Source organism: Heliangelus exortis, chromosome 2 (genome assembly GCF_036169615.1).
Source record: "Heliangelus exortis chromosome 2, bHelExo1.hap1, whole genome shotgun sequence".
NCBI classification, from domain to species: Eukaryota; Metazoa; Chordata; class Aves; order Apodiformes; family Trochilidae; genus Heliangelus; species Heliangelus exortis.
In genome coordinates this window covers 10560652-10586246 of record NC_092423.1, presented here as the reverse complement: position 1 = coordinate 10586246, position 25595 = coordinate 10560652, and the positions used below count along the sequence as shown (strand labels likewise).

General features: G+C 34.2%; 1 protein-coding gene across 1 annotated transcript in view; it reads left to right on the top strand.

Annotated features, from left to right (window-relative positions):
• Positions 1-25059, top strand: part of NCAPG2 (non-SMC condensin II complex subunit G2) — a 36890-nt gene extending 11831 nt beyond the window's left edge. The window contains exons 10-28 of the mRNA XM_071734751.1: positions 458-553; positions 4300-4425; positions 5249-5428; positions 6260-6412; positions 7668-7890; positions 8757-8869; positions 9346-9519; positions 11237-11307; positions 11572-11725; positions 11843-12016; positions 12518-12634; positions 12741-12884; positions 14151-14250; positions 14902-15086; positions 15761-15904; positions 17592-17695; positions 19148-19245; positions 19628-19730; positions 24836-25059. Of these exons, the coding sequence (XP_071590852.1) occupies positions 458-553; positions 4300-4425; positions 5249-5428; positions 6260-6412; positions 7668-7890; positions 8757-8869; positions 9346-9519; positions 11237-11307; positions 11572-11725; positions 11843-12016; positions 12518-12634; positions 12741-12884; positions 14151-14250; positions 14902-15086; positions 15761-15904; positions 17592-17695; positions 19148-19245; positions 19628-19730; positions 24836-24887 (2511 nt within the window). The 3' untranslated portion in view covers positions 24888-25059. The remainder of the gene's footprint in view (positions 1-457; positions 554-4299; positions 4426-5248; positions 5429-6259; positions 6413-7667; positions 7891-8756; positions 8870-9345; positions 9520-11236; positions 11308-11571; positions 11726-11842; positions 12017-12517; positions 12635-12740; positions 12885-14150; positions 14251-14901; positions 15087-15760; positions 15905-17591; positions 17696-19147; positions 19246-19627; positions 19731-24835) is intronic.
• The last annotated feature ends 536 nt before the right edge of the window (positions 25060-25595 follow it).

Sequence of the window (25595 nt, the reverse complement as noted above, 5' to 3'; positions counted from 1 at the left end):
TAAGCTAATGAAGTACTGTTCTGAGTCAAAAGGAGTGCTGATATTTGCTTTTAATCAATGCATACACAATGGTTTACATTGTTGTTAAAGAGGAATGAGTTATTTACCTGTAGTTTCAAATTATTTCTGGCAGCTACTTTAAAAACAGTTTTTACTGCAATGAAAAATGAGTGGTTGCTGTGAAAATAACTCTAGCCATAATTTTATTTCTCAGTTAGAGAAATAAGATCTATTGAATCTATAAATTTGTAAAATTTTATATTTATTAACTATTTCTTATTATTTTTAAGACTTGTAAATAAAATATAGGGTCGATTAATATATCTAGTTTTATAATTTTCCTTACTATGGAATGCTCTTTGGTCTTATATAAATAATGATATGAGACAACTGCTGCACACTTTGTGAATGTAGAAAGTACTATTAAATTTTTTTTTTTGATATTTGTTTTTTTCAGATGCTGATTTATTTTCATAAACAAAGTAAAGTTCGTCAAGGAGTTGAAGAAATGCTCTATAGGTTGTATAAACCTATCCTTTGGAGAGCACTGAAGGTAATTATCCTTTTCAGAATACAGGACCATTTTTCTCCATTTACTAAATTTTTTACACCTTCCATATGTTCTGTTTTTAATAAATGCTTTTTAAATAAAATGAAAAAAATTGAAAAAAAAAATCAGTGTGTTAGCAATTCAGCTGTAGCATAGTAACTTTGCAAGCTGTAATTAGGTATAATTTACACAATGCTATTCTAATTTGTTGATATAATTTACATATATACAGTTTTGTGTACAAGTACACAGATAACCATAGACAGTGTGACTAACAAATTTTGGTCTTTTCTTTTAAATTTGGGAATTTTGTGTAATACTCTATTCTGTTTTCCAAGTTCTTTATGGAATAATCAGAGCTGTATTGGTCAGGGACAGAAATATTGAGGATGATTTAACCTCACCTTCTGATTAATTACCAGCCTTAGAATATACCTCAATTAGTTTACTAGTATTATTTTAGAAAATCTTTTATTCTATTTTAATTGTATGTACAGGTATTCATTCTATAGATGTGCTTTTAATCAAGCATTTGGAATGACATTTCTGACTCCTTGTACTTTTAGGGTCAGTGTACATCTTCCTGTGCATGCACAGACTCAAGTGTATCTATTCAGTTGCATTCCATGATTAAGATAAGCCAAGCTTCCTTCTTTGTGAACAGTATTTTGTCTGAGATTATGAAATTTCTTCAGTGAGAGCATATATGTATCATTTGTTACAGCCAAATTAAGTGCTGTTTAACATTTACCTAAGTTTCATTTACTGATTGGTCATGTACAGCATCTTCTCAAGCCACGAGAGAAATATTTAAAAGCTTGTAAAGTTGAAAGTATTTAGAAACAACTAAAAAAATTGTTTAGAATAGATTTTGAGTTACAAGAGGTAACTGAGAGCTCTTTGGTTTCAGCAGAACCTTGTGATAGAAGTGGGAAGATGGTCAGATTCAGCTGTTAAAAAAAACTAATTATTGGTTTGCAGCAAGACAGTAAAATTCCTCATTCCAGAAGTAGTTCAGATTTTTAACATCTACTGTTCATAATTTTCACATTGCTAATGGTTCCATTTCTAGAACAAATCTGAGTTTTTTGGGCTGTTTTCTTTGGTTTGGAGTTGAGGTTTTATTTGTTTGGTTTTGGTTTTTTTGTTTGTTTCATGTATATCTTGGACAGCTTTTACATATGCAATTAAGCACTTTAAGCTTAGACATCAATAAATATATCAAATAGATCATGGAGAATTTGTTTCAAATAATCCAGCTATTGCGAACATAGATTTCAGAATTGTAAAAAATCAAATTCAGTAATAATAATAATAATAATAATGTAATGATTCAGTGCAGGGAAAGATTCTGAATTCCAAATGATTCAGTACCATATTTGTGATTGGTGAAAGTAAATACATGACTAAATGTCAAAATTTGGCTTTAGTTTTGTATAGGTTACTGTCTTGCTGGTTTGATTTTTCTTTTTTTTTTTTTTTTCCATGTAGTACTGCATTTTGTTTTTTATAATGTATGTCCTTGTGTAACTTTCTCCTTTTTTTTCCATATCTTTAATATGAAAACTAAGTGTCATGCAAACATGTAAAAGACAGTTGTGCAGTGATTGGTTATTAGTGTAAGAAGCTGTATAAATATAAACCCATGGATATTTATTTTGAGATAAGCAGTGATTAAGCTATTTCCTATCAACCACAAAAAGTCAAGAAGCACTCCTCTAGGAGTTCAAGCTGCTGAAGGAAATGACTCCTTTAAAGTTGAGTGTTTGGTTTTTTAATCATCCCACACTTCTAAACTAAATTTTACTCAGAAAAAACAGTGTTTTCGTTGATTGGAAGTGACTTTCAAAACCTGTAAGACCAGATGAAACTTAGAACAAAATATCTGAAAAATAAGTGCAGAAAAAAAGTACTGTTTATAAGGTTCTGAATGTTCCTTAGAATAATACAAGCATGAAAGTAAAGAAAAGTTATTCATTTAAATAACTGCAGGCTCTTCTTGCACAGAAAAGTCAGCATGAAATAAAATAGAATATGGATTTAAAGTCTTAGATTGAACATTTGTGAGGACATTGACTCTCTTACAAGCTTGAAAATTCAAATACATTTGAGATAAATTCCAGTTAATTAAAGGCAGAAATTTAAACTCTGGATACTTGCTTCATAATTAAAGTGAGCTTAATGGAACTTGGTGTGATGCACTTTGGGAAGTTATGAAAATTAACTTTCTGAAATGGCCATGGTAGAAAAGGTCTAGGTTACTGCACAAAAACTTATTTGAATTGATTTTTACATGACATATTAGTGCAGAAGAGCTATTTCACCCTGAATTCCCATATTAGCCTGTATGTTCAAAGTTAAAGAATTTTCTGCAGCTTTGTAAGATTGAATTGGGAATTATAATATTTACACTTTTAGACTTTTCATATAATCCATGGTATATAAAAACAAGTTCATAATGACGGAAGATAGGTAGGTAGGTAGGTAAGTAGGTAGGTAGGTAGGTAAGTAGGTAGGTAAGTAGGTAGATAGGTTGGTAGGTAGGTAGAGGCTTTATTTGCATTTCTGGTATTTCAGTTTGGATTTTTGGCTTGAAGAAATTGGGATTTTTTTTTGTTCTGCTCAGAGATGTGACCTACCTTATGACGACGAATCCAGAAGGGAAATACAAAATAAATTGTAAATAAAGTAATTGTTTACAAATTTTTTTCTTTATTTAGCTCTAATTATTACATGGTTAGCCTTATTTTCTTTTTTCCCCATCTTCAATCTGAACGTTTCTTTTGACAAGGGAGGGAGAAAATTGGATGATTAGTCAGTAGGTTCCCTGAGCTCTCTTTTATATTGCCACTAAAATTAAGCCTACTTCATTTGTTTTATTTAACTGGGACCCAAATCTGAACACAATTCTTCCTTCCCTCTTCTTTCCAAGAGAAGTGTGCACAGGCTTTTATCATTGCACTGCTGTCTTTGGTAAATAAAATGTAGCCTGGTGGTTAGATTTCAGGTTTTTCCCTGAGATACCTTGAATTTCATCTTCATTTAATTGCCTGATCTCTTATATCCCATAAGAGTCCACAAGGCCAATTATTTTTCACTGACTGAGAGTCTAAATACAGACTTTTTCATTCTGCTTTAGATTTGGGGTTCTACAACAGGCAAAATGCATAGGAAAACATTGAAAACACTTAGAAATGGTAAAATACCTGAAGGTTATGAGGCTTGCCTTAGATTTTCATTAATCTGCCTGGAGAACATGGTCCTGTTACTTATGTGCATACATGCAGAACTGAATATATTTGTTGGACAGCAGGCTTGCTGGTACTTAATTTCTAAATACTCAGGGGTGAGGAGATGGTTGAAGAAATAGGCATCAATTTTTCAATTACATCAGCTTGTATTCAGGAGAGGAGTTTTAAGGTGACCAAGAGAAATCCCTAATACTTCAAATTTATTTAGCATTAGGAAGAGCAGAAGAGCTCTGCTATTAGTCAGGGTCATGGAATTTGATGTGTCTTGAAAGCTGATTATGCTAATAACTGAGGTTTTAATAGGAACAAAAAAATGGTTAAAAAATACAAATGTTATTGTGAGTTCTTCTATAAACTTAAAAATCAATCTCTTCCATCTACTTCATTAAAAACACTACCTTGCTAGAAGTGCTTTGGAGAGTAGTATTTGTCAGGATATGCCTTTTGGTACTGAAGGTCTGTACTTTCTGAAAAATATTTTTTCCTTCATTGTAACAGGCCAGAAACTCTGAAGTTCGATCAAATGCAGCATTTTTGTTTGTTGATGCTTTTCCTGTTCGTGACCCCAGTTTTAATGCTGAAGAGATGGACAATGAAATTCAGAAACAGTTTGAAGAACTCTTCGTAAGTTTTAATGAAACTGAAATGAAACTTTCCTGAAAGCTAACTTGAAAATAAGGTGTTGATACAATTCAAATTTATGAACCTTCAGGAATTCAGACTGTAATGCAGAAAACACAAAAGTATTTTAAATTTCTGAACTAACAGATGACTCGAGTTATTTTCAGCTCTGAAAATGAAATATTTGGGATTGTTTTTCATTAATCTGTGAATTAAAGATGCTTTTGAAAGACTAGATACATGAGTATGGATCTTTATCCTCCCTTAACCTAGTATTGGCAAAGAGAGCTTTGCATTTAATAGGTAAGCATTTGAACAGAAGTTTAGTACTGTATAATTAAATACTTCATAAGTGTAATGGAGATATGAACATAAAATCTCTTTTCTCACCCATTTAGGCTTGTATAGGAACAGTATTTTAATTAAGAAAATGTTTGGGAAATCCTTAGTATGCTCTTTACAAATATACATACTAGATAATTAAATCAGTTTCACAGTTTTTATATTGTTGCATAGGAACAGTGGCCAGTGTAAACTCGTATGTAAATAGAAACCTAAATGTTCTTAATTAAATCACAGATGTAAGACTTAATGTGAGCTATTTTTTAAAAAAAAATATTTCCAAAGGTTTTTAATTTTGCTTCCAATTTAAATTTCCTTGTTTGCTTTGCAATAAAATGCCTTGAGGAGGGAATATTAATATTACATTTCTTTCATAGTGTGGTAATTTGCATAATGGAATGCTGTTTGTGATAGGTTAATGTTAAACAGCAGTAGAGTCCTAATAATGCATACTCTCATGTTACTGCTCTTCTGTTTGTCTTAGAGTCTCTTAGAAGATCCTCATCCAGTTGTTCGCTCTACAGGGATACTTGGAGTTACTCAGATAACCTCCAAATACTGGGAGATGATTCCTCCAACAATTCTTGCTGATCTTTTGAAAAAACTAACTGGAGAGCTAGCATGTGATGTAACATCTGCAGATGTTCGATGCTCTGTTTTTAAAGTAAATCTTTTTCTAAATTTAAAATCATGATTGTCCTGCACAGGTTTCTAGTAGAGGCTGCTTTAAGTCCAGGAAATAACTTAATCTTAATAATGTTAATTTGCAAAGTGGTGCTTAGACTTGAAAATGCTTGCAGCTGGGTTCCAATAAGTTTCTGTCACTGTTTTTAGACATGCACAATTATGGTATGATTTTGTACCCCAATTTGTGTTTATGAGATTTGAACAAATTTAACTACGTTCTGTTTCTCTGGGAATGCTGGTTTCTCATGTTCAATATGCCAGGATTAGTTCATCTGTCTTTCTGGCATCTAATAAATAACTATTATCTTGGTCAGAGGGATGAACTCTTTAAGAAGTTTTTTTATTTAAAAGTTTTGTGTGATGTGTCAATTCAGCCTTAACTTGGAGCTATCTTTGTTAATCCTCACTTGCTCCACTGCAGCTGCTTGGGGTCCATACTGAGTAAGAAAAAAGTGGTAATTTAAAAGTAACTTGGCAAAAAAAGATATATCTGAAATCTGAATTCAGCAGTGTTTAGGGAGCTTGAATTGCTAGCACAAAGAGCCACTGATGCTGTGCATTCAGGTAGAAGCAGGACAGTGGCCTCAGTGTAGATATGAAGCTGTTTAATCTGAAACGAGCTCACTGTTCAATGGAAATTTTAAATAACCATAGCAATTTTTACTAAATAATATTACAAGAAAATAAGCATTCAGAATGTGTCTGTCTCTAGTTAAGTTAACTGTAGACCTGCCATGGTCCAGTTCAACATTTTGTAGCTACAACTTTTTGCAAATCTGCTCTTCAAATTTATTTTTTTTCCTTGAAGTGCCTGCCGATAATTTTGGACAACAAACTAAGTCATCCATTGCTGGAACAGCTCCTGCCAGTAGTCAAACACAGTCTGCATGACAATTCAGAGAAAGTGAGAGTGGCTTTTGTTGATATGCTGCTGAAAGTTAAGGCTACCAAGGCTGCTAAGGTAGGATAAGTGACACTTGTTAAGTAGCATAAAAGGGATAAAATATAAGTATTTATTTAGAAAAATAGAAAAAAATATTTAAAAAATAAAATATTTAAAAAATAAGAATACCTTTTGAAACTATTTCAGTATTCCTAAAAGAAAAAAAAATGAGGGCTTTTAGCTTCTTGCTTACAGGATCAGGATAAAGATTACAACAATGCAACAGTAAGTTGAGTACTTCCAAGTTCTTCCAGTACATCAGAGAACTATTCTGAAAGTGTTGGACTCTGAAATCTTAATTAAGATTTCTATAATATTGTGTTACTATTTATTATTTTCAAAATACTCAAGCATATTTCCCTAATAATTTGATTTGTGTAATTTTTATGTAATAAAAGATTCAAATCTTCTAATAGAAAGGATCAAGTTTACATAAAAGAAAAATCCTGATAAGTGTTAGATGTTTTGAGAGTAACTTCCCATTTACTTAAAAACTGTAATATGTATGTCTGGTAAATCCTGGGATTAATGCTTACTTGAAGGACTTTTTTTTTTTATGATAGTAAGTAGGGATGCCCATAGTTTGAAATCAGTGGGGAGTTAGCTCCTGCAAATATTTCTACTCATGAATAAAATAACATTTTTGGGGTGGTGGGTTTTTTTCCGCTCACCTGAAACTGCACAGCATAATTAATTCAATATCTTTTTGTAAAAATTACAAATGTAAATAATATTACTACTGGCATAAAAAGCTGTTTATTCTTTGTGATTTTTATAGCCTTTTATTAGTGTTACAGACAAGCTAGAGTCCTCCTAATGATGAGATGCCCTTAATGGTTTGGGATGATTTGAGAAAGGATCTTGTTCTGTAAAGGATTTTAGGGTGTGTACTATACTTGTATAGTTTGGTCCTACTTACAATGAGAACAGAAAACATGGCACACCATGGCAGATAATTTGTGGTCATATCCTTGTGGCATAAATAATTCTTCCTAATTCTTTCCTGGAATTGGCTGATTTATAATTTTACCAGTCTGTCAGAGATATCAGGAGATTCAGAGGTTTGTCAGAACAATAAATTAGCATTGTTGCAGCAGTCTATGACCTGAAGCAAATGCTGGTATTGCAGTGAATATTAAAAATGCTTACGCTTTTCTGGGAAATGCTTCTTACATTTGTTCAGACTTCTTATGTGGACAACACTTCATAAGGTAATTTGTTTTTTCCTCTTTGTTTTTTAACTCCTTTAATGTCTTTTTCTCTCTCCAAAAAGTTCTGGAAAATCTGTCCCATGGAGCATCTTCTGACTCGCCTTGAAGTCGATTCACGTCCTGTGTCACGGCGCATCGTGAATCTCTTGTTCAGCTCCTTCTTTCCCACCAACCAGCCTGAGGATGTCTGGTGTGAGCGCTGTGTTACTCTCATCCAGATGAACTCAGCAGCAGCCAGAAAGTTCTACCAATATGCTTATGAATATACTGCTCCCACCAATATAGGTAAAGTACAAAACCTTATGAGACTTTGGAAATATTGATATTACACCATGTAATTGCTTTTTAATTTTTTTCTCTAAAAAAAATGCTATGTTGTTGCTAGATCCTTTGTTTCTAGCATAATAGTAGTTTGTAGGTTTTTTGTCTTGACACGTAGTTTTTAGTCCTGACACCAGCAATGAATCCTGGTGACAGCACTCCTGAGATGTTTCAATGAGGGGACCATTGTTTTTTTTTTCTGCTCTTAGGTGCTGTGCTACTCTCTACATGGTATTATCTGGTTTTTCTCTTCCTCTTCCTCTTCACATGTACCTTAAAACTATCTAAGTGGATATTAATTTGTTATGAAGAAATAGTGAAATAAAATAACTTGGTGTCTCAAGTGATCTCAGATCTGTAACATTCTAGAACATTCTGGAACATTCATCTAGAGATGAGCTCCTTATTACTGATTAGGCTACTACACCTTTTATTAATACTTGAAATTTACATTGGAGGGGATATATTACTGAACATAGGCAATTAAATTAATAACTGTTCTAGATGAATGTAAGAGCTATGGGAGCTTCCTCTGATCCTGATTTGGTAAAGGAGATGGTGGTGGGGTTTCTAAGAGATTTTATTAACAATAAAATTATGGAACCTGGTGATAATATTGCCATTTCTCCTTCATACCTTAGAATATAAAATATTTTCACTATTTTACCATTTCCTTTTACCAGAAATTATATCTTTTTCCCAGTATTTTTCTGGTTCTGCTGTCTTCTTTTTGCAGACTGGTTTACCAGCATTACACTTGAAGCATTGACCAGTAGCATTCTTAACAAATAGTAAATCTCTTAATTTATTCTTATTATATTTCAATGTAGCAAAGCTGATGCTTACTATCCGGCGCTGCTTGAATGCCTGCATCCAGAAAGCCAAGACAGAAAGTCTTCATGACAGTGATGAAGATGATGAAAATGAAAAGGAGAATACAAGTGTAAGAATGTCCACTTTATGATAAGTTCTGGTAACTTTTTTTTTTTTTTTGAGAAATAGGCAGTTACTGATATGAGAGAAATCTGAAGGAAACAACTTCGCCGTCTGTGGAATGAAAAAGGGAAAAATTGCCATCATGGTGTTTTCATTCCTTGCAATAGCAGAAACTTGGTGAAGTAGCTAGAATAATATAGAAAGAATATGATGCAAATATTAAATGTACACTTCCCTATTTTCAGTAATAATTATAAATAGGTTTGATTCCACAATTAAATTATTAAAAAAAATTATGTTGAAGGATGACTTGAGTTATACAGAGAAAATAAGGATGAATCATGAAGTTCATGTTCTACAACTAACACATTGCCTTTGTGAAATTAGCAGAAAGATTTTCAGGTTTTTTTTGAAACCTTTTTTTAACTAAAGTTTATATTTGAGTCTATAATAGGTAGTACAATCTAAGTGTTTGTATTTCAGGTGTTGAATAATGTGTTGTCAACAGCTGATGTGGCCAGCATGGCAAGTTTATTGGAGATAACTGTAATTCTGTGGAAAAGTATTCACAAAGCACTGGATCACAATGAAGATGCCAAAGAGTATGCCATCAGAAAATTTGCTTCTGTACTTCCTGAATATTTTAAAGAATTTAAGGTAAAGAAAGCCTAAATTTTTGTGTAAGTGCTTTAGTATTTTTCTCAGATGCTTTTAGGTGTTATGGCTTCTCTCTTTTTTCATGGCATTAACTACTCTTTTCTCCTGTGCTGTAAACTATAAACACCACCAGCTTTCTTGGAGTTCCACAAATGCATAGAAGCTATTGTCCAATTCCAGTATCTGACTGATGAACCATTATCTACATAGTCAGCACTGAAATTCTTCTGCAATAAATTGCTCTCCTTGTAATGTTTTTATAGGATTCCATTCTTTTGAATGTGTTCAGAAGTTTTGGAAGTCAATAACAGAAAATATGCCATTGCATAATAAATACTCAGTGTGGATGAGAATCCATATGTTTTTCCACCCACTCCCTTGCAAACCCTTCCACCACCACCCCTTCTCACAATGATCTAGTTGCTGGAACAGACAGCAAAAGCAGCTGAGGCTCCTTTTTCACTTTGTGTTTGATTTCTGCTAATTTCTTTCTACTCTAATGATCTTTTGTTGCACCTCATTATTGTTGGGGTTTGATAAAAGCAATTAAATCTATAATTTTCATATTTTTAGTCTCCTTGAGCTGTTCAATAGTTCTATTGTTATTCTTGAGGATGCTGTCTTTTGATAGTGGTTAATAGTATCTGCTGCACATTCATGTAATTTGGAAGGATTATCTACAGGATGCCCTTCTATTATTTATGGGTTTTATGGTGAGTTATGCTGGCTGTTATACTTAAAAACATCAAAGTTTGCTTTAGTTAATCAAGGAGTGGGACACAATTCATTGCTATGTAATGTTCTGCAGCACAGATACACCAAAAACTCCCTCTACTCTGAAAGCTTTTGAAAGTTATGAAAGACGTTCTCAATCTTTTTTGGTAGAGGATGTAACACCCTTCCTGGAAGGTTCTGGGAAAGAGACAAGATATCCAGCTTTAGCAAACAGCCTCTTTGATAGTTCTATAGTGAGTAAGCTGCTTGGATCTAAAAAGACCTGTCATCAGATGCTTGGTTTCTAAAAGACATGAAACAGCATGTTTCTTTCCTGAAAAACTACAAATATATTTTTAAAAGTTCTTCTAAAAAACATCTTTAAAAGATTTTAGCTTAGTAGGGATAATTTCATTTGATTCTATTCAGGAAGCTTGGACATACACTATTTTTGCTGAGTCTTTCACATAGATTGGTTCCTATATAATTAAATCGGCACCATGTCATAATCTAGACTTTGTATTATGATGTGTTGTAACAACTTGTAGTGCATTACTGAGGTTATATATAAGCACTCTTTCCTCTAGAGTATTTTTTTATAAATTTCTGATGTGAATACTCATTTAAGGCACTAGTTGCTTGAGAGTTACACTTAGGTGGTGTGATGATTGTGAAATTAAATATTAGCCTCAACTAAAAAAAAAATCACATAAGCCAGAGCTGTTACTTCTTTTGCAATGGTTATTAATCTAGTGGGGCCATAGTCATGGTTGTTTATCAGAAAGCTGAATGAGATGATTGATAATTATCCTCTGAGAGCAGGACTCAGAAGTTTCAAATTGCAAGCTTCATGTTGTTATAAAAATCTTTGAGTTCCATGTGTACTAAAAAAAAGAATCTTAATTTGATACAATTTAATAATACTTTTTCAGTACTCTCTTCAGTTTTCTGTGTATGTGTCTATCTGTACATATACATAATATACTGTACTTTTTTGTCCTAGGATGACCGCTGCACAACTCCCTTGGTTATTCTGGCATCATTTATGCCACCTGCTTCTATTCCTACATTCAGGTACTATTTTTAAATCCAAAATAGGAATGACAAGAAATCTCTGACTGTATTTGTTGATTTTTCACAACTTGGTGTATTAAGTGTCCATTTTGATAAGTTAATCCATTGAACAAATTCAAGTAAGTTAATAAATTCTGTGAGGTGCAAATATACCTTTGAGCCATTGGTCAACCTTTTTTTGTATTATACTGGTTGATCTTCTTTGAATTATTTCTGCATTGATGGATGTAAAACTAATGCATTTCTCATTTGTTTTTGTTGAAGCTGTGGTGTGATCTCCAGGCTCAGAAACATTGACAATAGTGCTGACCAAAGCAAATATGATACCCTGATAGACTGCATGTGTCGCTGGGGTAAAGTGGGACATGTTTTGGAATTAATCTGTGATTGGTTGTCTGACACACTAGTCCAAAGAAAGGTGTGTACATGCATACATGAAACAATTATTTTGTTTGTTTTGTGGGGTTTTTTTTTTCTGCTTTGGAATTAGTTGTAAAGTAAGATACTTATTGTACTGGTTTCATGTTTCATCTAGAGCATTAAAACATCTGAACGACGAGTACAAATCCATGTAACACATGAATCAAAGCCAGAGTTAGCACTTGACTACACTGAATATTTATTGACTCATCCTGTTAATCGTGGATGCCTGCTGTCAGTTCCTAAACAGAAACTGAAGAAGCTTTTGAAAATTCTAGGTGCTGCAAAGGTAATATTCTCTTTACCATAAACAGTGCTTATAAAAGAGTGCTTAACTATATATTGCCTGGCTCAAATTCAAGGCTGTCAAGAATAAATCAATGAGATTCATGACCTCTTCTTCCCCTCTCTAAAAGGTTATTCTTTTTACTTGTACTGCAAACAAATTCTGAACTAGAAGCATATTAGTTTAGAATTGCTTACAGATGGCATATTTTAACTAGTTTGTCATTTTTTAGATGTCTCAATTTTTGTGATCTACTTTAGAGCATTTTTAAGGGACCTGACTTTTGGAATGTACATGTGAGGGATAGTCTGAAAATCAGCTATGGTACTGCAAAATGAAAGGAATTGAAACTATGCCTGTTAATTTTTTGGGGTTGTTTTTTGTTTTGTTTTTTGGTTTTTTGGTTGGTTTGTCAGGTTGGTTTTTTTGGGGGAAAATGTGTTGGGAAAAGAAACATTTGAAAGGATTTTCTGTAAAATATAAATGCAAATCTTGGTATTTCAGGACGTTCTTGGCTCTATTCTGAACGCAACTGATGCAGGTTCTGGTAACTGCAAACAAGCAACTGCCCTAAGAGCCTTCAGCCTCTTTTGCAGGTTCAGTATTCATCTTCAGAACAAGGTATGGTTATACTTTTTTCCTATAAGCTGGAGTAACAGTTGGCATTGTAAGGAAATTCCAAAAGAATTGGAATGACAACTGGTAAACTTATTCTATTTTTTTCCAGTTCTCTGAAGATGGAAAAGATCACCTCTCACTTCTGAGGGAGACAGGTGCTTGGATAGAAAGTCAAGTTGTACCTTTTATACAAGCAAGTGATCAAGAGGATGGCATTTTAAAACACAATAATGTTTCTGAATTAATTTTCAAGGTTAGAGGTCTCTTTTAAAATGTAAATAGAGAGCTACCAATCTGAAAAGCCTTATATGTAACAATTGTATACTGCAGTTTATGGAGCCCAGCAAGTGAATCAGATATAGTCCCATTGTTCTGAGGTTTTTGTACTTTTTCTATTCCTTTGATTGCTTGAAATTGCCCAATTTTTATAACTAACCTCAAAGTAATTTTAACCTTTATATTTAAATAAAAAAGTATATAAATATAACTGTACATACCCTAGCAATTAAATCATGTAGTTGGAGGCAGCAACAACTAAACTTTTTTTACCTACCAGTGTATAATATATATTTTTATCTTATGTTGAAGTGAGGATGGAACATGTTTTATGTTTCACATTTGCAAAAATGCCCACTCATGAAATTTATAGCATAGCAGGTGATGTAGCCTGGGTTTCCCAAATTTTACATTTCTAGCAAGTAATTTTTGTCCTCAGTCTCTGACCCCCCATATTAAATGCTGTGTTGATAATGTTTTATGAAAGCTGCATTAACAGAAAGTTAAGAGAAATTAGGTATGCATCTTGTGCTGAGTCCCATAGAACTTTGGAAGTCAGCAGAGAAATGGGGTGTGAGTTACCTGGAAACTTGATGAGGTCATCACTGATAGTGACCCTTACCCCTTATCTTCATTTGCCCTTCAGAGAAAGCATTTGATTATACAATTTTTTTAGTTACTTTGAAATTGTTTTCTCTTACATTCCCATGACTTATCACTTAACCCAAGGTGGGTTTTACATTGAGTTATGGGTCCTTTCAGAGTTTGGTCAAGAGAATGGACTAATGTTGGTCACAGTCACTGTCCTTGTAACAACCCAGCTCACCCAAATCAGAGACTGATTAAAAATTCTCTGCTCCACTATGTCTGCACATGATTATTATAATCTGTTTAGTATGTAATGTGTGTCTCGAGGGAAAATCTCTTCTTGTATGCTGTTTTTAATTTTGCTGTTTGAGATAAAGATACCATATTCTGCCTCAGTAAATGTTAAGTATCAATGCCTCTGATCTGAGCCTGAGTAAAAATGATCAAGGATTTACTGCCTTTGGAGTGAAACTGTTCACTGGAGAGCAATAGAAACATTTGGGGAACTATTTTGGAACTGAGTAACACCAAGTAGATGCACCAGCATTAAAAGCAGCTTGGCTAAGATTTGATGTTTTTTATTATTCTTAGGTTTTACTGATTTGTTAGTAAACATAAATACTGTTTCTCATATGCTTCTGCATCTTTGTTCTAGGCCTACCTGACAGTATGCAAAGATGTCATTATGGTTGGCCTTGGTGATACCATGTTGCAAGTGAAGCTTTTAGATATGTGTCTCTTAGTTATACAAACAGGTACCATATTTTGTACTAACATCTCCATGTGTATTTTAATGACTTGTGTTTATCTTAACAGAACTGTTGCTTTTAGAGTTTTGAAGTCTTGTTTCTCAGAAACTGGTGTTTAGAGCTTATGTTAGCTAGTACCAGTAATATGGTCAAAAGTTACAGTAGTTTTTCAGAAAGCTGATAATAAGCAATGAACCAACCCAGAACCATGTTGCTGTGTAACTAATGATTCTTACCTGCTCTTAGATTCCTAATATTAGTATATAATTAAGGGGTTTTAGAAGTTTTAAAAATATGTATAAATAGTGATAAATATACATTTGAGAAGTACTTATCATTATGCCTTAGGAGACATCACTGTAGTACTATTTAAATGTGGCTCACATTTGGAAAGTTATGTAGACAGTACAGGCAGAACTAAATTCTGAAGAAACTGTAATTTGTATCCCTATACTTCAAGAAGTAGAAGGAAAATTGCTCTTATACTTAAAATATTGATTGAAAATTTCAGCTAAATATGCTTAGAAATTAAGTAGACAAGTCCATATTTGTAAACTATAGCTATTTATGATATATGACTGAGTTTCATTCTAAGCTGATACCTGAAGGATATCTCATTACTATTTTTATATCATGTATTTAACTCTTTTTTTCCAGGGAGAGGTGGCTTTTGTGTTCCAGTGTTACTGTATTCTCTAAAAGAAATTATTGAGGCTTCTGTAACTCAGAATACTGGGTCAGATGAAGTGAATAATCTTTTCTGTGCTGTACAAATCATCTTCCAGAAAGTTTTAGAATGTGTGGCACAGATACTCAAACAGCAGCATGAAGAAGGGATTCAGGTATCATTACACTTAAAATTTCTGCATATCTGTAGATGAATCCATATTTTTTTCCTCAGATGTGTTAGATGTTTTGAGATTATTATTTCAGTCAACATCTTGTTCAGTTTTCTAAATTTGTTCATTACCAATGTGTTTATCCATTGTTGGTCTCATCATGACAGAAAAACTGGTAAAATAGAGAACTGTTACTTATCCTGAACTATCCTATCATTTAAAGAATATTAATCTTATCTGCAAATAAGTGAAATTTCTTAATACAGAGCAAAGAATTATATTCTATATATTATGATCTTGAGACAGAGAAGTGATATTTTTTTGTTGTGATTTTTTTTCACCATAAATTATATAGTTTCAAAATATTTATGATATCATAAAGTTCTTCATAACTTTCCATCTTCACAGAAAAGTTAGCTTCATGTATTTTATAGGAGAAATTAGATAGTAGTGATATGGCTGGATCACTCTGGAAAATTTGATGGTCAGCTTTTCAGGACTTCTGGAAAACATTCCAGGTCTTTTTCATTACAAGCATTGTTTTCTCTCAAATGTATATAAGTACAATTCCCAAACATGTTGCTAGTTCTCTCTGATCCTTCAGTAGCTTTCACGGTGTGATTTGCACTTCTTCACAGAGAAGCAATCAAAAAAAATCTGTTTTTCTTTGGTTTTAGTTGATTCACTCTATTCAAATGCCTCTTGGAGAATTCATACATGCAGTCCAGTGCTGGCAATCATCTTGCCCAGCAGTTCACCAAGGTGTGGTCTCTACTCTCCTGGCAGCAATAATAGCAGAGATAAATTGTATGCTACAGAAGGTAAAGTTAATCTTGACTTTTTTTTTTTTCTTCCTTAAATGTATTGCCTTTTAACCAATATATGGAATAATAAAGCTATATTCAGAAAGTGTCATCTTTGTTCTGCAGATCAAGATTTTGTGTGGATTGGCATGGAATAAACAAATTTTATTTGGCATACTTCATATCATGGTGCATCTCTCAGATTTATGAATACAGTTGTGTAATAACAGAGCTGTCCTGATACCTAATTCTCTATCTGTCTCTGACAAAACTTTAGAAATCAGGCAGTGTTGGAGATTAACAGCCTGTTTTCTGAAACATTCTCTCTGTGTGTACTTGTACTGGCTCTGGCTGGGAAGGAGTTAACTTCAACCACAGTAGTCCCTTCAGTGCTGTGGTTTGAGCAATGCTTGCAGAGTGGCAAGGCTTTCTCTCTTCCCTTTATTCCTTGCCCTAAAAAAAACCAAGCAGACAACAGGCAAGAATTTGAGAGGGGACACAGCTGAGACTGTTGACTTAAGCTGACATTCCATAAAACATTGCACTCAGCAGTAAAAGCCTTGGGAATTGAAAAAAAAAACCCACCTTACCTCATCTCACCCAGCATTAAGGAACTTGAAGTGAACCAAAGAGCTCTGAAATATTCCAGTTCTCTATTCTTCAAATAGAGACCCATAAGGGTCAGGAAAAGCAGGCTGATGCCTTATTTGGCAACTTATACATTCTCTGCTCCAATACAGATCCATTTCTCATTTTCTCTTTTTTGGTTCCCCTCTACTACAGAGAAGATGTATATAAGATGATACATAGACAGAAGTTATTGTATGTGAAAGTCCAAAGAACCAGTACTGTCCTTGAATGAGAAGAGTAACATTCCTAATATTCCTAATGCATGTAGTGATAGGAGCAGCTATGGCCAGAAAGCAATGGAAGCTTTGAGAACTATCAGGAAGAGCAGAGGTTATTTAGAAGAGGCTGTATTACTATAGCTGCTGTTCAAGTCAGAGTGCAATAACTAGTACAGAAAGTACTGATTACAACAGAGCTGCTTCTAATATTCTGTGTAACAGAAGGAATTGAAAGAATTTCATCTGCTGAGCTGAGGGGCTGTGGGGGTGAGGGAGGCTCTTATACTGCAGGGTAGAACTTTATGCTCTTAAATGATACTTCAGATTCATACTTGTGGAGTATGAAGGTTCATTGCAGCAAATCACCTGAGCTGAATTTTTCCTTGCCTCCAGATCATTGTACTTGTGAATTAAAATTAATTTCTAACTATATACGTGCCATGCTATTCAAAACTTGATACCAAAAAAAGCAGACACAGGGAAATCAGAACATCACTGTCACCTAAGTTATGTATGCACACTTAAACTTGGATACACAAAGAATGCTCATTTATGTGCAGCAGGCTGTGCCTTTAGGAATAGTGAACAACAATGTAGTTAAATAAAACTTCTCTTCAGAACAACTGTAAATAATACATTGATAAAAATACTATTTATTTGGTTTAATTTTAGCCTTTTAAATTAAATATTTTTTGTTTATGTGGACACAATTGCATTTATGCTACTGTATTGAAGGATTCTTACAGTTATTTAAAGAGAGATCTTGGTTACTGGAATTATTCCAATACAGATCTGTTTTGATCTTTTCTTTGTGCATGTATTTATCTAAAACAGCTGCTCACTTTTTTCTCTTTTAGGCTTCCACTGAAAAAGACTTAACTCTACCAAAGACTAGTTCAGACCTTCCTCCTCTTTCAAGCAGTTTAATGGCCATAATCTTGAAATCAGTAAATGTTGTCAGGTAAATGTTTCTACCTTAATTTTTCCAAGGTTTTTGATAGTGTAGAACAGCTTATATGTTGAGAATAAGGTTTTAATTTCTAAATTCAAATAAATTTTGAGGGTCTTGATAAATTTACCTGCACTACTTCATAACCCCTTTCCCTTGATGTATTGCTTGTAGGTATTGATTGAAGGGGGGGGTGGAGTTGTCCATTTTTTTAAATGCTTCTCAGAGAACATTTTATTTACCACACTGTTCATCTTAATGAATTCTCTTCATCTTAATGAATAACTTAATAACACATATTGGTTTCCAGCTTTCATAAGGTACTTATAAACATGTCTCCTCAATATAGAGGAAATGTTTATCAGAAATAGTATCATTCCTTTAGCTGAACATTTCAAATGAGGTGATAAATGTACTATAGCCAGATTTAATAATTTAAAAATATCTGAGTCTTAAAAAGGCCCCAAAAGTAGGGCTATATAATTTTTTTTTTTTAAGAATTAAATTGGTTTTGGTTTTATTTGCTAAATTTAGTGTGTACCAGGAATACATTCTAAAATTGTATACAAGGGCATTTCATTATCTTTCTTTGTTTAGTTTGTTCATATGCAGTTTTTACTTACATAACTATACACACTGGTTATTTTGAAAGATGAAGGGGCTAATGTGTATTCCTTAGAAATCTCATTACTTAGAATGAGGATCTCTTCCTCATCTTTCTCAACTTAATACGTGATCCAAAACACTTCTAAAGGTTGCTGGTAATACTATCATATCTTGCTAGAGAATTGTCTTAAGATGTATATAGAGCTATTATTCATCTCAGACTTTGCAATGAACAGTTGTTCTGATTCTGTTAGTCTGTCCATCCTTTCAGTATCTAAAATGTAATTTGGAAGTGTTCTGGGGACTATATTTAGTTATAAATGTTCTATGCTGTTTTTTAATTTGAAACCTATGTATTCTAATTTGTATGAGATAAGCATTTTAAACTACAGTGTTAATTAATTCTGGTTTCTAATCAGGCCACAAGTAATAATAGTACTTCTAAGAGCATGAGTAGTTACTAACAATCCATTGCAGTCATAGAATTTATTTTCTTAAACACCCCCCCTAGAAACTGAACTTAGAAATTTCAATACAGAATACATGAGTTAAATTCCAGTAGAACCAGTCATTTTTTCACAGACTGACTTTCCCAGTGTAGTCCAGAAGCTCCTCATTTCTCTTAGCAGCTTGTTATTGTGTGTACAGACATTTTTTTCTTCCCAAGCCATTTTCCATTCTGCTAACTCGTGTTCCAGAAGCAGGATGTAGCCTTCAATTACCCAGTAACAACTGCCTTGTCTCTTAGGGTACCTTTGAAGTTATGGTGGCACCATAGCATAATCACAAACTTGTTGAGTTCAGTTCTATTTTGAAAGAAACATGATTTCTAACATTTTTGCTTTATTTTTTCCTCAGGTCATTTTTATGTGAATTAATGAAATACATTCTCTCTGAAGAATCTGAAGGGACTTTTAGTCTTGCATCTACTGTCTGCATTCTGAATATAATTAAAGGTCAGTCAATCCCTATTTGTCTATTTTCTTTGGATTTTCTATGTACTACATTATGAAAGCTCAGTTTTTACACAATTCAACAGGCACTTTTCTCATCCTGTTAAGTTACTATTTTTCTACAGGATTTAAGGGTACAGCACTTGTAAATTATGTTGTTGAGCTTTGGGCTTTCAATCTTTGTGTAGTGAGTTTAAAAATACAACTGTCTGCTAATTCTGATTTGCTGAAATATGCAGTAATTAATCCATGGCAATCAAATTTAGTATCGAATATTTATTAAACAATCTCTTCTGTTTTAAAAAAAATTATGAAAAGGAGCAGGGTTTTCTTTGGCAAATCATTATTTTTGTCCAACTTTTCACCATAATCATATTCCAAATAGGAAAGCACAAAGCTTCACTTCTAAAGGATATTGCACCTGCTGTGCAGAGGAAGCTGACTGCATGCAGGGATTCTGCCACAGAAGAATTGAGCAGCATGGAAAGGTAAATGTGTGAAACCAATGTTTCTCTGTACCCCCTCTGCAATAATTGGCTGTGGTTTGTACCTACATAAGACAGAGCCTTCTGGTTTAAACGAGTGTTTAAAACATTGCAAGATACTGAGCACAGAACAGTATAAAATCTCCTATCCATACAGTTGCAATCTTTAGACATTTAGTTTGGGGGTTTTGCATATAATTTGATTATGTTATAACTTGATCTTGCATATTGCAGGATTTTTTTCTGTTAGCATCTGGTATAGGACACAGCAAGTCGGCTATTTGCTATTTCTTATTATTAGATTTTTCTCCCACTTTTTTGGTATTAGGCATTTGAATGAATTCCTATGCAGATGGTAAAAATTTAACTCAATAATCAGGATGAGTGCTTTAGCCTTAAGTGTCTCAAACTTTCTTCAGTCTAAAAACATGTTAATATTTGATTTCTGCCTAGTTATTGAACTGTCTGTGAAATTAGAAAGCAGGCAAAGTAGATATTAAAAAGCACAAACATAGCCTATGAAGAAAATAAAGTATGGTTATGAACATTTACTGAAAAATACTGAGAAAGATACTAATGTACCACAGTGGCCTGAATGTGCAGAGGCTCTTGCAGTCTTGAATTACATAAGCTGATGATCCTTACTCTTCATATTCATACTATATCATACATGTAGAGTAGATAGACTTCAAATTAAAAAAGAAAATAAACCCACTTCATTTTACTCAACATTTCCTTGCATGATCCTTCAGACCTAAGCACATTTCCACAGTATGGATCACTGCCCTGAGGCACATTGTTCTCTGGCATGGTAATGATAAGATACAGACCTTTGGCTGCTGTGCTGTCATGGAATTAGTGTCACTGATTTAAAGCCAGTGCTGAAGTTATGAGATGCTACAGTATGAGAAGTGTGGTAGTTTATCAAGGAGACCACATGGGATATATCTCTTTCCTGTCATGATACTTCAACTCCTTAGAGTCTGCACTTGAGCTGTATCAAGATGCTCATATACTGTTCTGGCAGTGCTAGAACTTCCACAGGGCTGTGGAATTGGAATTGCTTTAGAAGTGGATTTTTTCAGGAGGAAAAAAAAAAAAGTCTGATACTAGGGCAATACAATAGAGTAGCTGTGGTTTTTGCTAACAATATATGCATTCTTTCATTTAAGTCTGTCATATCAGAGCCCAAAAAGAATTAAATAACTCTCTTTAAAGAGATTCATAATCTTAAGAAATAAACCAGAATTTTTTGTGATATTTGAGCACTTCAGTTATATACTATCAAAACTAGAATTATTTTTCAAAAAATAAGAGAAAATTAAAAATCAAAACCAGTGCACCCTGCACTTCAATTTCCTGTCTGTCATATGTAAACAGAAAACAGAAACTTTGCTGCCAAGACTTTGGCTTCCAGAGAGGACATTGTGCTCTTAACACAAACTTGATAAAGAGACAAAAAGTCTTACTTAAACAAAGAAATAAATCACTACATAGTTGGACTTCTAAAACTCAGAGTGATTCTTCTTCCTATGTAGATTGTTTTAATTAAGTTGCTGGGTTGTGAACAAAATTTATTTTGGTTGAGACCTCATTTAAAAACAAAATCAAACAAAACCCATTTTTCCTCATGAAACCATTTAACACTGGATTGCCAAGTGTTCTAGTAGAACATTTTTAAAAATAATAATCTGAAAAAGAAAGATGAGCAGCAGCATATCATGATTCAGTTCCAATTATTCTAATTAAGACAGTGAAAAAGGCTGAGAAATAAAAGCAAATCTTAACATAATATATAGACACACTAAAATGAATAATTGCTGCCACTTGAGTGCACTACTGACTATAAATTTCAGTGAGAACACGGATAATTGCGTAATGAATCTGTAGGATCAGCTCTGCCCAGTGAACAGGGACAAAATAACCTAGAAGCTGGGGCAGAAAAAGAGAATAAGATGCTACAGTGTTTCGGTTTTGTGATCTGTGAATGGTTCCCTTTGTATAATACAAAATTGAGATATCTGCAGATTCAGGGAGTAGGAATGTGATGATGGGAACTGTTTTTTAAATGAATCAGAATCACAATATGATAACAATTCAGAGTCTACCACACAAGTTTGCACAATTTGGAAGGACTGATGTTTTTACATGTATGTGGGGAATTTCTTATCTCCAGAAGGGTAAAACAGTTCATGTGGAGAAATTATTAGGAAAAATCTCTTCAATGATTAGTTTTTGCTTGACTAATTTAAGGTCTGTTCACACTTTTTCATATAGGCATAATGCTGGACCAGGCTGAGCCTCTAGTGTCTTCTGACAGGGCCTGTGTAGTGCTGTGGTACTGGCATAATTAAAATGTGATTATATGCAGTCTGAAATGTTGCTTGTAAACTATTTTATCATCCTACCTTGCTTCTCAAACCCCAAAATTTTAGTTATGATGTGCTGCAAGCTAAATCTCTGCTCATTGCTTTGAGCACCATCTTGTAATTCGCAGTGCTGCACTGATGCGTGCTAAAATCTGTTACTGTTTTTTAAACTCATCCTAATAGTATTATTACTTTTTGCTTCTGAATGCATTATCTCTTAATAAGTCCCTGAGGGATTATTTTATTTAATACCCAGGTATAGCTGGAAATAAGGACATTCTTTAATTTCCCAAGAGACTTGGCATTCTGTGCCAACATCTTAAATTTAGGCTTAGGAGTAATCTATTACTTATCAGCAAAGAAAGAAAAAAGTGAAAATGCTGCCTTGTGTAGTAATTAAACAAGGAATTGTTGCAGTAATTCAGAAGCCAAACTTTTATTGTAATTTAGTCATCCCTCTTCAGCTGAGTTAGCAGTTTAAGATGGCCCTGTGTGCCTGTGTATCTATTATTTTAAAAATAGTGCTCAGGGCACTGAAAAATTGTGGGCAACATATTGTATATTGAGAGGATTTCCTCAAGAGTAGTGGCACAAAATTAGGGTTTTTTTAATAAAATGCAAATATTTATGCCTAGCCAAGAAAAAAAAAAAACCAAACAAACCCACAAAAAAAAAAAAAGCAAGCCTGTCAGTGTCCCATGCTCTAAAAAACAAAACATGCTATAGCATAATACCTTTGACTTAATATTTTGTGTTTACTTTAATTAGCATTATGATATATGGATACTAGAATTTAAATTTAGCTAATGGCTGTCCTGAAAGGTATTCTTTTTATCATTCAGCTAGTTTTCAAAACTTCTATTGCACTCTTATTGCATCTGTAAATACTGATTCTTCGTAAAATAACTTTGTGTATGATTTTGTCTGCCACCTATGTAAAAGTTCACTAGGAAGACACCAGGTAAAACTGACTTTAATTTGTTATTCTGAATGTGGACTTATTGCCCAGTGTGCTGCTGGTACATGGTCCAACATTACAGATCTATTGTTTTATTAGCCTTAAATTCTAGCAAAATGAAATTTATACAAGTAGCATTGTGTCTACAACCACAGTACTTCACTGATTATACTTATTTTATAGTACATTATAATATTCACTTATTCTGACTTCTGAGTTCCATCATGGCTTAAAGGATGTGTAGCACTTGAAAAGAGAAGCATGTGGCACACCTGTGGGGGTCTGAATTTAGGGAGCTCCAACATCCAATATCCTGCTATAAAAATACAGAGCTGCCTCTTTTATTTCAGGTCTTGGTGTTTCGTGCTGAATGCCCTAACTCATCATGATTAACTGATTAAATGTGATTATTTGGGGCACCAGGCTAGGACTATAGCAATAAAAAGATGGAGGAAAAAATGCTTCAGAAATGCAAGTGACAGGATCTTTTACAAAAGGAACATAAAGGATGAAGTGTATCATGTTTAATGGTGAAATAATTGTTTGACAAAAAAAACAAAGTGCCCATTTTTGTCTTTTGAGCGTATTTTCATAGAATCATAGAACTGGCTGGGTTGGAAGGGACCTCAGAGATCATCAAGTCCAACCCTTGATCCACTACTGCTGCAGTTCCCAGCCCGTGGCACTGAGTGCCACATCCAGTCTCTATTTTTAAATATCTCCAGGGACGGAGAATCCACCACTTCCCAGGGCAGCCCATTCCAATGCTTGATCACCCTCTCAGTAAAGAAATTCTTTCTAATGTCCAACCTAAGCCTCCCCTGGCACAACTTGAGACCTCTTGTGCCCTCTTGTCTTGCTGAGAGTTGCCTGGGAAAAGAGACCAACCCCCCCCTGGCTCCAACCTCCTTTCAGGGAGTTGTAGAGAGTGATGAGGTCTCCTCTGAGCCTCCTCTTCTCCAGGCTGAACAGCCCCAGCTCCCTCAGCCTCTCCTCATAGGATCTGTGCTCGAGTCCCTTCACCAGCCTGGTTGCCCTCCTTTGGACCTGCTCCAGGACCTCGATATCCTTCCTGAGCTGAGGGGCCCAGAACTGGACACAGGACTCGAGGTGTGGCCTCACCAGGGCTGAGCACAGGGGCAGTGTTAGAAGTTGTGTGAGAATGCAATTTGAAGGCTAGGTGAGTGACTGTCAGGGAATGCAAGAAACCAAGAGGCCCTCCAAGTATCAGAGCTGCCCTTTGAGATTGTTTATCTGTGATTATTTGTGAGACAAAAGAGTCAGAAAGGAGCTGTGATGACTGTGTGCAGCTGCAGGAGGCAGCTGCTAATGTGGCTAAGATAGAAAGCTCAGGCTTGGGAAAAAAAATGCCACAAATGAGGAGAAAAATCATGAAGACTTAAGAATGAGGGAGAAAGGAAGAAAGTACAAGAATGAAAAGTGGCCTTAGTTTATCAGTAAAGGATTTGACTATTTATCTTTGAATAAAGAGTAAAAATGCTGTGAAAACAAGTGGGTTCTTTAAATAGATGATATATCAGAAAATGTGCTTGAACTGACATAGTCATTTGAAGTGGTTTGCTGTAGACTACACTCTAGCAAGAGATGATCAACAGAAAAATGGAGTTGAAAGGAAAACCAGCTGTTTCAGGAGTAATTCTTAAACTAATACAGAATAACTTGTCAGAGAAGTCATGTTGTAGCTATACTCTGAGAATCAAATAATCAAGGACTGATATAGCGTATCTAATCCTGTTATGCACTGTTTTATGCCATTTCAGAATCCTGTATCAATCATCTCTGAAAGTTCTGGAGGAATATTTGAATCCATGACCAGGTGGAAACTTACATGAAAATTAAAGGAAGGAAGACATACTGTTTTTTAAAAAAATGCTGTCTTGTAAACTTATTAATAGCTAAATTTTGCTTTCTTTTTCTGTACATTTAAAGCTGGCAAAATGTATAAAGGTATGTAAAAATCATGTAATAGTAAAGATTTTTCAAACAGTTGTAAAGAGGTTATTCTGTATAAAAATGTATTATATGAGGGTTTTTTTGTTTTGTAAACCAAATAATAATTGTATCTTATACTTTGAGATTAAAGTTACCATCAGACTTGAAGAATTAATGCCACTCCAAAGTCAGATTGAAAGCCTAGGGACTGTCCTCAGGACAGCTGCTGTTGCCAATACTATTTAACATTTTGATTAAAAGCTGAGGTGACAGAATGAACACAACTTCTCTGGGAACAGATGACACCAACGTGGGAGCAACAGCCAATGAACCAAGGGGCAGGTTGTCCCATTCAATGGGATCCTGACAAGCTGGATTTAAGGATCAACAACTTTCATGATGTTCAAAAAAGACACCTGCTCTTTTACCTTTAAACAAGATCCTGTGAACCAGCATAGCAAGTGCAGAGAGGCAATTTTACTGCTTCCTTCACCTGCCTGGATGAGGATTAAGAAAAGACTTTTCTCAGAGCTACACATGAAAAGAGGCAGCACAAACAATTTGCAGCAAGATAAAATCTTGTTGATT